At 32.7% G+C, this 11,648-nt stretch overlaps 1 protein-coding gene across 2 annotated transcripts; it reads left to right on the top strand.

The window, feature by feature from the left end:
* The first annotated feature begins 7,414 nt into the window (after positions 1-7,414).
* On the top strand, positions 7,415-11,249 carry LOC104883528 (cytochrome P450 710A1). Of its 2 annotated transcripts, none has more exons than XM_010668070.4 (2): positions 7,415-7,685; positions 7,828-11,249. In XM_010668070.4, exon 2 carries the CDS (start codon positions 8,772-8,774, stop codon positions 10,419-10,421), a length of 1,650 nt encoding a protein of 549 aa, XP_010666372.1. In that variant the 5' UTR covers positions 7,415-7,685; positions 7,828-8,771; the 3' UTR covers positions 10,422-11,249. The 2 variants fall into 2 exon arrangements, with proteins under 2 accessions (XP_010666372.1, XP_048490451.1); XM_048634494.2 differs by having other exon boundaries at positions 7,787-11,249.
* Positions 11,250-11,648: the final 399 nt, after the last annotated feature.

Genomic DNA, 11,648 nt, shown 5'->3' with positions numbered 1-11,648 from the left:
TATGCATCACTTAAATGGTGAAGGGAGGATTAATAGTTGTACTTCTTACTTCTATGAGCATGTTGGGTTTGATTAGTCACACGAGTGAAAATTTGATGGTTGGTATGGATGTTTTGGTGGATATGGAGCAAGTAAATTGAGGAGGGACTATTAGCGATAGTCGTGTGCACTTTTGCTCCAACAATGTTGGCGAGCCACATAATCTACCAGGTATTGTAGGTCGTAACTTTTGAGATAATTGGATGTAATGGTGGTTCTCCTAAATAATTGTGGGATGTAAATATCTTTAAATGTTTAACATAGATGTATGTTATACTATTTTTTTCTCCCCATAAAAACCAAAAAGATATTGTAGATTAGTTGGTTAGTGTGTTCGTATGTCAAATGAGAGGTTGCATGTTCGAGTATTCACATATACATTTTTATTAATACTTTGTATTGTTTGTTTCAGAGGGGGAGGTTCATGTGGTAGCATAACATTCGTTTGATTTGGGTTTTAAATATATACTAGTTCTTGTCCCGGGTGATACGTCTCGGATTAATTATTTATCAACGTGTATTTGAAGTCGTCAAAAAAAAAGAGTGCTAAGCAAATAAATTAAAGAGAAAAGAGCCCTAATCCCTAATATTTTTTAAAAAAATTTTTATGTTATCAACTATAAATGTTTAAAAGTTTGTTATCACCTTATTGGGTCCAGGTTATTTCTTTCGCCTTCCAAATCCTTTTATACTATGGATGCTTGCAAAAAAATAAAAAAATTGGTTTTGCAAAATTAAAAATTTATTTGCAATTTCCTTACTAATCATTAAATTTTGCATCATTTAAAAAAAAACTTTAAAATCAAGTTTTGTAATTGACATCTTAAATGATCAAGTACTTATATCCTTATTATTACCACAACTATAAAATGCGATTTGATTATATTTCTCAATAATTAGTCATTTGTATTCCAAAAAGTTTTCAAAATGTTAATTGAGTGAAACATATATTTTTTATATTAATGAACTAATAATTCGAATACATCTACTTAAATACAAAATAGTTAGTACCAGTAAGAAATGCTATTTGGTTCTCTACATTCAAGTTTGCAACTCTTAGACTCGTCGTTCTCTGTTGCTTTACAACCCCTCTCTCCCAAAACTTATTCTGCTCCTTTAGACTTCTAAGGTAAAACAAAATATTAGTTTTATTTGCAAAATGAAGGCTAAGTGGCTTAAAACAAAGAATTGATGATAGTTGAATTTTTGCCCATTGTAATCTTGTCAATACTTCCTCCATTCTTAAATAAGTGTTACGGTGAGTAACTTGCACTATTTATCAACTAACTTTGACTTTGTTTTTTCGCTATTATATAAAGAAAAACATAATTAAGTGGAATCTTATTATATTCTTCTCGAGGTATACTTTCAAAATATCAACTTTTTATAAAATTAATTGTGCACAATTAATGATATTTATTATCAAAGAAGCGCATCGTGGTTACGTGAAAATGTGATTGAAAATTAGAGGGGGAGAAAAGGAGTTAATGGGAGAATTTACGTTGCATTTAAGGATTTTCGTTTCCGTAGTACAGATACCAAATAATTATAATTGATGCTTTAAATTAGTAGCTTGTTCTAAGTATTAATGTTTATGGCATAGGTTTCCCCATTGATAATGACATGTTTAGTAACTTCTTTGTAAGTAATCGCGAGTAGGAAATGATGATCGGTTACTTTTGTGAATGAATCAAGTGAGATGTGAAGTATTTCCTCCGTCCCATAATATAGTGCCTATTTCATTTTTGGTGGGTCAAACTTTAAAATCTTTGACTAAATATTCTTATTTGTATATATAAAAAAACATATTCATGTGGGATCTTGTTAGATTCGTCTCAATGTGTAGTTTCATAATATCAACTTTTCATATTTTTTATTAATACGAAATTGAAAATATTAAATGTCAAAGTTACGTCTTGGAGACCGTGTAAAAAAGAAACAAACACTATATTATGGGACGGAGGGAATAGTATTCTTTCTGTATCCTGAAAAGTAAAAAAAAAAAAAATCAGCTAAATACATGATATTTAACTATCAATATATAGGGAGTAGTATACAAACTTTTACATACATTAAAGATGTAAAAAAAAATGAAAAACATTTCCACTGTCATCCTCAACCCCTTTTTTCTCTCTCATGTTTCATAATCATTTTCAATCGTTTCTTTTACTGAATTTTCTACCAAATTTATTCTTCTTGCTATCCTTGAATTAATCCTGAAATATAAACATTCTGTGAAATAAATGTATGATTATGAACTACTCATTTATATAATTGCTACACAAATAACACAAAAGCACCAAATTCAACCAATTATTAAATGATATAAAAATAATAACCAACATAATTCAAGATGAAAAGAAGAAATTATTTTGAAATTCATAAAATGAACAAATTCAAAAGAAACCCACAGAGTTGTGTTTAAGAGACTTGGATTTCAAAAGTAGGAGGCAACATAACTTGAATGATGTCAGGATCTAAGAATAATGAATTGTTGCTACTACTACATTATGCAAATAATTTATGCTTTCATTCATCCCAAAACACCAAATTCTATGAATTATTTTGCACCGAAGGTTTTATGTAGATATAATTCAGACCTGTGCATAGTGCACGAGAATTGTTTTATTTATTAAATAGTTACTTTTGTTCTAAATTTATTGAATCCACAATTTTCAGAATTTGTGCATTCAGAAGAATATATAATGTAAAATTATATTTCATGATATGAACATATCATTTGTTACATCATTTTAAAGTTTAAAAATCTTATAATCGTGGTATATAAATTTAGAAGTTCGTAAATGAAACAAAAAAAAAACATCAAAATGCACGGGGATTTTTTGTATTATAAACTCAATATTTTAGGATATATGTTTCTCCTAAAATCATGGTGTGAATATTAGTTCGTGATTACCGTTTGTATCCTTGTCATGTCGTAAGAATTTATTTTAAAACCCGACTTCTGACTCGTACGTTCAGTAATTGATTTAGCTAATGTCATGGTTGAACATGTACTAACCACTTTTTTAAAAAACTAAAAAAGAAAGTTGACTGAAGAGGTTTTTGCTCTGCCCATCACGTAATTCAGACACTCTATAAAAACACAATTCACTCAATCACGCAACCACTTTCGCTTCCCCTACGTGGTCCCACTCAACTCTCTCTTGTTGTCTCGCATCACCGTTTTACTGCACCAAACCACCCACCGACCACTATTCACCAGCCAGGCCACCACTACTTGCACTGGAAACTATGATAGACATTATCTATAACATAATTTTGGCATATTGTACAATCATTGCACAAAAATGAGAAAACAATGACAGTCACAAAAGTCTCATCATATTGTTTTCTTCATATTTACTTGTTTTACAATCTTGTGAGTTGAAATCAATGTAAATTAATTTTTAATACATCCTTTTCTCTAGAGCAATTCTAGCAATTTTCATTCTCTTTATATCTCATGATAATATATTTACTCTTTTATGGTGGGAAGCATCATTCTATAAAACTTAAGGTCTCAGACACTCTTTAGTTTCATTCTAGTAAAATACCTTCCTATCTTCTGTCACATCTAATAAATAATTAAATTAGAATATACCCCATTATAGCCTATCGTTTACCTTTAGAACAAAGGAAGTATTATAGATAGTAGTTACTTTCATTATAAATAACATGAGCTTAATGTAATATCAAAAGAAATTTAACACATCGAGTTTGGACTTGACAATGTTTAAACTTATTTAGTATGATTAAGATCATGTTCTCTTCGGCATAAAACAACTGAACTGAGCTGATTGCAACTGAACTGAATTAAATTACAACTAATAGTAATGATAATAAATAAATTAGGAACCGAACCGAGATGGTTGCAACTGAACTGAACCGAAGATAAGATGGGGGAGAAGAGGTAGACCTGACAATCGGACCAATCGGACCAATCTGATTCAGACCAGATCAATTCAGATCAGACTGTTTTCATATCAAGTTATATTCGGACCGGATTCGGACCGGACCATTTCAGATCGGAGCGAAATTCGGATTATGTTTCAGATCATCATCAGATTGGGATGGTTTTCGGATCGGACGGTTGTGGATCAGATGGTGGATTGTCTCAGCTTTATTAAGTATGGAGTTGTTACTCCTTTGGTCTCATGGTATCTTTGACTATGTGCTTTTGTTATGTATATATGAAACTGACACTCTTCGTGCTTTGTAAAGGTATACATAACTAATTTTCATAGTCAGAACTTATGCCAAAGAGTACTTGTGATAATTGACTTTTTTTTAAAAACAAACGGGTCAATTTCGGGTACTTCGAATCAAAACCTAATGGAAACAAATAATTTCTTATTGCTTTTAGATTGGGTTACCTTTGGATCAGATTGATTTCAGATCAGGCAAGATCATATCGGATCATTCGAATTTGGATGAGTTTCGGATCAAGATTATTTCGGACCAAATCATTTCGAAATCGGACCAAGGTGTGGACCGTCTGCTTCGGACCCAGATTGGACCACATATCGGATATTTTGGACCGTATTTTCGGATTAGGACCAACTTTGCCAGGTCTAAGAAAAGGCCTTAATAGGATTCAATATTTCAATGAAATCGATTTTTTTACATTTGGAAATATCGTGTTATGGAATAAATATGGTTCGGTCTTGGTTATAAATTAGATATAAGTGATTACGCTCCATTTATGATAAAATTGATATTAATTATGCTATAATCTTAACATAAAGTTACTGAAGATACACTCATTGAACATAATTTTGTCATCTCGGTTACATAATTCAAGATTTTTTATACAATTTGCTAAAGGTTAAAGATCATTAAAAATTACCTTGATGTACCATGATTATGGTAAATCTTGGTGTATGGATTTTTTTTTTTTTTGGTCAGGAGATGATGCAAGTAATCTCAAAGTCTTGGTATTATAATTAGAACATAAAGCCAAAGAATTCTCATACTATTCATTATACGTTGATGCAATTAATCTCATAGTTTTGATATTATAATCATCTCGATATTTACATTATTGAATAAATGTACATAACTTAAGAAATTTCCAAATTGATTTAAACATCTAATAGTAATTGCAACCTTAAATAATATACCATTTTCTTTATCCATTTATTAGTGAATTCAAAAATTGTTGATCAAGTAATTAATAAGTGTGCATCACCAATTTTTTATTGATACGATGACGCTCATGCAAATAAGAAAATGTTCCTTGTCTCGCCGCATAAGCATATGAACCTTGCGACTGACATGCATGGTATATCTATTTCCTATTAAAGAACATCAATTTAATTAGGAAGGTAGTAATTTTGGAGATTAAAGAGAATATCACATACCAATTATGTGGTTTATCACTTTTGTTCAATAAAGGTATAATCAATAATGAAACTTATGCACTTCGTTTATAGGTTAGAAAAACCCGTAGAGTAAAACCCTATATTCGAAAATAGACTTGAATGAAAGTATGCGATATATTTGTATTTTTATACAATAGGCAAAATTCAAATAAGCTTTTTAAAGGAACTAAATTATTATGCATTTTTAGATATATATTTGATAGTTAAAATTAAGATTATTACTAAAAACTAAACTTATTAATAATTCATTACTACTAAAAATAACATAAATCTATATGGGTATTTATGGTGATCATTAATTTATTTATCGATTATTTCACCAAATACTCTTGACATAAAATTTATTCACCAAATACCTCCACTTTTTTCAAAATTCATCAGATATCCATGACCTTTAAAAAAATTCACCTGATACCTTAACCTTTTAAAAAAATTACCCAAAATATCTTTAATGACTAACGGTGATTCCGTTAGTCATTAATCCTAATTAAGCCTAAAAAACCCTAAAAAATTCTAAGTCAACCCAATTAACCTAAGTCAACCCAACTCGCTCTCTCTCTCTCCCTAACCCACCCCAGCCCCTCCCCCTTCCCCACAACCCCCCTCCCACGCAACCACCCCCTCTTAGGGTTAGTTAGGGTTAATTAGGTTAACTTAGAACAAACTTGTAAATAAATGCGAACGGAGGATTAATGTCTGTTAACAAAAAAGTACTCCCTATGTATTTTTTATATTTCCTACTTTTACTTTGCCTGTTTGCCAATGTACTTATTCTACATTAAATACCTTTCATTACATCTTAGTAAAAATTATAATAATTGAATATTAATAAAATACTCATTAAGACGAATCAAAAGAGATCCCACATGACTATATATTTTTTTATATATTGAGAAAAATCTAAAAGGTTCTCTCTAATTGTGAATAGTGTTAAGATTCCAAGTAAGAAAGATAAAAAAATACAAAGGGAGTATATGGTTATTTTTAAAAAAATGTTAGGGGGTATCTGGCAAATTTTGAAAAGTTTGGTGAATAATTTTAGTTATAAAAAATATTTAGTGAAAAACTTTGTTATATAAGGTAATCTCTTGAAAGAAATTTTTTAAAATAAAAATTATTAAAACAGATGGTCTAAATGGATTAACTACTCACCGAAAGAAAATAACTTACTCACTATTAGGCTAATTTTCTTTTTAATATTGGATTTACCATTACTTAATCTTAATTTAAAAATATATGATTTCTTAAAAGACAAACTTTTTTAAAAGATAGTTTTCTTGAAAAAAGTTAATTATAAAAGGTAGTTTTTTGAAATTTTTCCTCTTATTTTGCAGAATATGATTTGGAGAAGACACGGAGAGGTGGGGTACATGTACAGCTGCATCCCAAAATGGAAAAAACTGGAGAATTTTTGAAGAGAAAAAAAAAGGAAAAAAAAGAAAAGAAAAGAGAAGCACTAAAGAAACTAGTATTAATTGCACGAGAAAGTATACTCCCATATTCGGTATGGGAAACTTTTCTTATACCATTTACTTGATATGATTAGATGTAGCCCAAATATGATTTAATAGCTAACTGATATGATAAGATATTGTTAAAATATGATACTTCCTCCGTTTTTTTATTAGATGTTACGCTTTTCAAATAACGGACTCCTAGGTAATTTTTGGAGAGGAGAAAGATAGAGAGAATGAAAAACAAAAGGGCCACATGTGAACATGTGATAGGAGAGAGATAGAGAAAAGTTATTACCCAAAATAAAAGTGTAACATCTAATTTAAAATTTCCCAAAATAGAAAGTGTAGCATCTAAAAAAAATTGGAGGAAGTATAAAATTTCAACTAACAAACCTCCGAAAAAAAAAAACAAAAAATTTATAATTTTTTAATATTAATTGTCATAAAAAATACATAAATATCATGATATTGACTTGACCCATACTCGGTATAGGAATATATTGCTCGTAATTGCACGGTCATAAGTCATTTATTGTCCTGCACAAGTGATGGGGAAGCACAATAAGTCAATAACGTAATAAACAAAAGTAGAAAAGTTACTGATAATTAATTTCTGAAAAATAAAAAAATCTCACTCTAACAAATCATATCTCATCTCAATTCTCACTGAGAAGATACCTTGCCCAGTTTTCCAGTTACCTACTTATTAATGTTTGTCGTGAAGACTGAAGCAACACTTACACCGGCACCGGGAGGCGCGACAAGTGACGCAACTCCGGCCTACGCCACTGACTGCAGTCCGCAGGTAATTTTTCTTTTTTGATACCAGAAACTCATACTTGCTCGCCCTCATTCCCCTAATTGTACAATCAGATCAATTACATGTTTTCCCAATTTAAAAAATAGATAAACTAGGCGGCCCGTTATTGTTAACCGTCCGTTTCCAGGCCGCAGTAGCAGCGGCGTGAGGGAGAGGTTGGAGTGTGGGAGTGGACGGTGTCGGCAAACCTTTCTTGGCGGCAGAACTTCGGCAGGTGAGGCGGCAGATCTGACATAGAAGTGAGAAAGTTCCTCTCGATATTTTGGCCTGGTTTTTACTTTTTGATTAATGGAGGAAATATATTGTTCTATTTTTTTTATTGAAAATATATTGTTCTACCTAATAACTCATATTTGTACAAATAATAGAATAATATATAATTTAAATGTAAAATATTTAATATTTTTCAAAAGGAAACGAAAAAATATTTAATTGCAATATAAAGCATTTAAATGCATGGTATTGGAAATTGGAATTTTTATATTATTTTATATAAATATGAGTAATTAAGTAGAATGATATATTTTTTATCGATCGTAGTTCGCTTTTGCCTTGATTAAAAGATGATTTAAATTCTAACAAAATGTAAAGATAAAGTAATAAATTTAAATTCTGAGAAAGTGAGTCAAAACACTCATGCTCTCTTTTCTCAATAGTTTTTTATTTTTAAGAATTTTCTAATTACAATAATATAAACTTTTTTTTTCTATTCTTTCGTACTACAAGCTTTATATGAAATTTTTTTTAGTAAGTCAAGTTGACTTATAACCGATAAAACGGATAAATAAAATTTCAAAATGATCTTCCTATTCCTTAGTATTACTCTTGTTAAAAAATTCAATTTTTTTATTAAAATATAATTTAAATTCTGACAAAAGATAAGTAATAAATGAAAACTCTAACTTTTTTCCTTTTGACAAACTGACACTCTCCTCTATAAGTCACATGGGATTCAGTCACACAAATGCGGAACGCCAAACGGTCAATTAGAAAACAGTGTAACTTTCTCTCTCATATGTTTCCAGATAAACGGTAGAGAGAGAAAAAGTGGTCCAACCTCAACTTCTTTATATGAACCCAAAATTCCAACACACCGCTCATTTTTTTTCTCTCTTCAAAACTTCCCTCCAACCAAAATTGAATTCTTTTCCAATTTTCCCTTCACATCTAAAATCATTGTTTGCCGCCATGAAACTTTCCTTGCCAGAAATTTGGGTTGCTTTGAAGTTAGCAGCTCCATATGTAGCAACATTCTTAGCATTCCTTCTCATATTGGAGCAAATCCTGTACCTAAAAAAGAAATCACACATACCCGGCCCAACTATAGTGGTTCCATTCTTAGGTAATGTAATCAACCTCGTTCGAGATCCAGCCAAGTTCTGGGACGATCAAGCGGACTACGCCAAATTGTCTCCACTTGGAATCTCCGCCAATTATATCATTGGCAAATTCATCATCCTCACTCGAGACTCAGAAATGAGCCACAAAATCTTTGCGAATGTTCGACCCGATGCTTTCCAGCTGATCGGGCACCCTTTCGGGAAGAAGTTATTTGGGGAGCACAACATGATTTATTTATACGGGCAAGAACACAAGGATCTTCGCCGTAGAATGGCCCCAAATTTCACTCCAAAAGCTTTAGCCACCTACACCGATATTCAACAACTTGTCATCCTCAAGCACCTGATTCGATGGACCGAAACTGGGTCTAACATCCCGGTTAAGCTCCGGCTTCTTGTCCGCGAGATGAATCTCGAAACATCTCAGAATGTTTTTGCAGGTTCTTATCTTGACAAAGAAGCGCGTCAGCGCTTCAAAGTGGATTACAACTACTTCAACCTTGGTGTGATCGCGCTCCCAATCGATTTGCCAGGTTTCGCGTTTCGTAGAGCGCGTTTGGCGGTAGATCGGTTGGTTGGCGCGTTGACTAACTGCGTTGAACAAAGTAAGAAAAAGATGCTTGCTGATGAGGAGCCCAAGTGTTTGGTTGACTACTGGATGCAAGACATGGTACGAGAGGAGAGAGAATCTGATACACCGTTGGAATTTCAACCTCCCAACTGTAGTAACCGTGAGATCGGTGCCCATGTATTTGACTTCCTCTTTGCAGCACAAGATGCGTCTACGTCTTCGCTACTGTGGGCGGTAACACTCCTAGATTCCCATCCGGATGTCCTTATGAAAGTTCGTAAAGAAGTAGAAACAATTTGGAAGGTTGATTCCAACACGCTTATTACGCAAGATCAGCTTGCGTCGATGAAGTACACACAGGCGGTAGCGCGTGAAGTTGTGCGCTACCGTGCACCTGCCACGCTGGTCCCACATTTAGCACGGGAGGATTTCCAGCTAACGGAGAAGTATATTGTACCCAAGGGTACAATTGTGTTTCCGTCTCCTTATGAGTCTTCTTTTCAAGGGTTTACAAACCCTGAAAATTTCGATCCAGACCGGTTTTTTCTTGAGGAGAGAAGGGAGGATCAGCTCTACAGGAGGAATTATCTGGTGTTTGGCGCGGGTGGACACCAGTGTGTTGGCCAGAGATATGCTCTCAACTTGCTTGTACTCTTCATTGCTATGTTTTCCACCTTGATAGAGTTTAAACGACACCGTACTGATGGCTGTGATGATCTTGCATTTTGTCCTACCATTTGCCCTAAGGATGACTGCTTGGTTTCTCTCTCTAGAAGGTGTGCCAAGTTCCCTTCTCTCTCCCTTGACTGAGAGCATTGACTGGACGATTTCACGTTACCCACGGTGATTCTTTTTTCTTTTCCCTCTTTCTTTGTTTTTCACCATTCAATGTTTTGGGGTTAGATTTTTTTTTTTAAGGCCATATCGCCATTTTCCAGTCTCGGAAAATGCCCAGCTAGTCTACACGTGCGGATACATCATTTAAAGCATGGCTTTATGTGCATCGTGGTCTGTGATGAAATTTGCGAGAAAGTTCATATTTATTAGTAGTCAATTGAATCAACGACACTGTAAACAGTGTGATGAATTTAAATTACTACCAATTTTTTATGGTGTGGCTAAATATCAAATAGTTTATCAGTAAGTAAAAGAAAACATTAAAATGGGTTCCACGTATGTGGAGTTACCTACTTAGTTTCTTATTACTGGTTTACTAACAAACGATTTGATATTTGGTTCGTTTTTATTTTCCTCTTGCTGGAGGAAGGGGTGAAACTGGGGGTTGCTGCCTAGGAGTTTAGCTAGGATTTTTTTTTTTTGTTTGGATTTGCAATTCTTGAAAAAGTTGGATGTCTTTTGGTGTATGTCATTTTGCTCTTTAAGAAGATTCTTTGCTTTTTTAAAGTTTTAACACTTCCCTCAGTTACTAGAAATTGGATTGAGTGTGGAACTGTGCATATTAGCCTGTATTCTTTTGGATTATTTGTTGTGGGGGAGAGCTATATTTGAAATATCAGTGTGTATTATGGGGATATGATGTGGGCAAAGTGGGTAGCCAATACATATCTGATGTTGTAATTTGGATTTTGAACAGCAAGAAATGACAAATTGGTATCTCCCGCCGATTCTTTATCTATATTTTCTGGATTAGTACCTTTATTTAATAACACTTGCCATCATTCGCAGTTCTTTTATGCTACTTTAAACGTTCATATCATATGATATGTAGACTTTCCAAATCCAAGTGTAGTTGGCAATCATATTCTTTAAATATATGAATAACTGTACGATGGTGAGACTATGATTAACTATTAAATTCTATCTGAAATTATACATTTTGATAGAGATATCAGACGTGATACGACTAAGATAAATATGTACCTCTTGACGGAGATAGTACTATAACTAATCAATTTTTTAAAGTAAGATAAAGGGGATAAATGGAATTCTCAAACAAATCTCATGAGGTTTAATCCTTATACTTTAGGGATATGACATATGAGGTGGGGAGTTATGTCACCACTCCACCAGCTCAAC

This window comes from Beta vulgaris, chromosome 8 (genome assembly GCF_026745355.1).
Source record: "Beta vulgaris subsp. vulgaris cultivar EL10 chromosome 8, EL10.2, whole genome shotgun sequence".
Taxonomy (NCBI): Eukaryota; Viridiplantae; Streptophyta; class Magnoliopsida; order Caryophyllales; family Amaranthaceae; genus Beta; species Beta vulgaris.
This window is presented reverse-complemented; position numbering and strand designations above follow the sequence as displayed.

Excerpts from the sequence above, each read along its gene's own strand:
- LOC104883528 (XM_010668070.4), top strand. The coding sequence starts at position 8,772 with ATGAACCCAAAATTCCAACACACCGCTCATTTTTTTTCTCTCTTCAAA.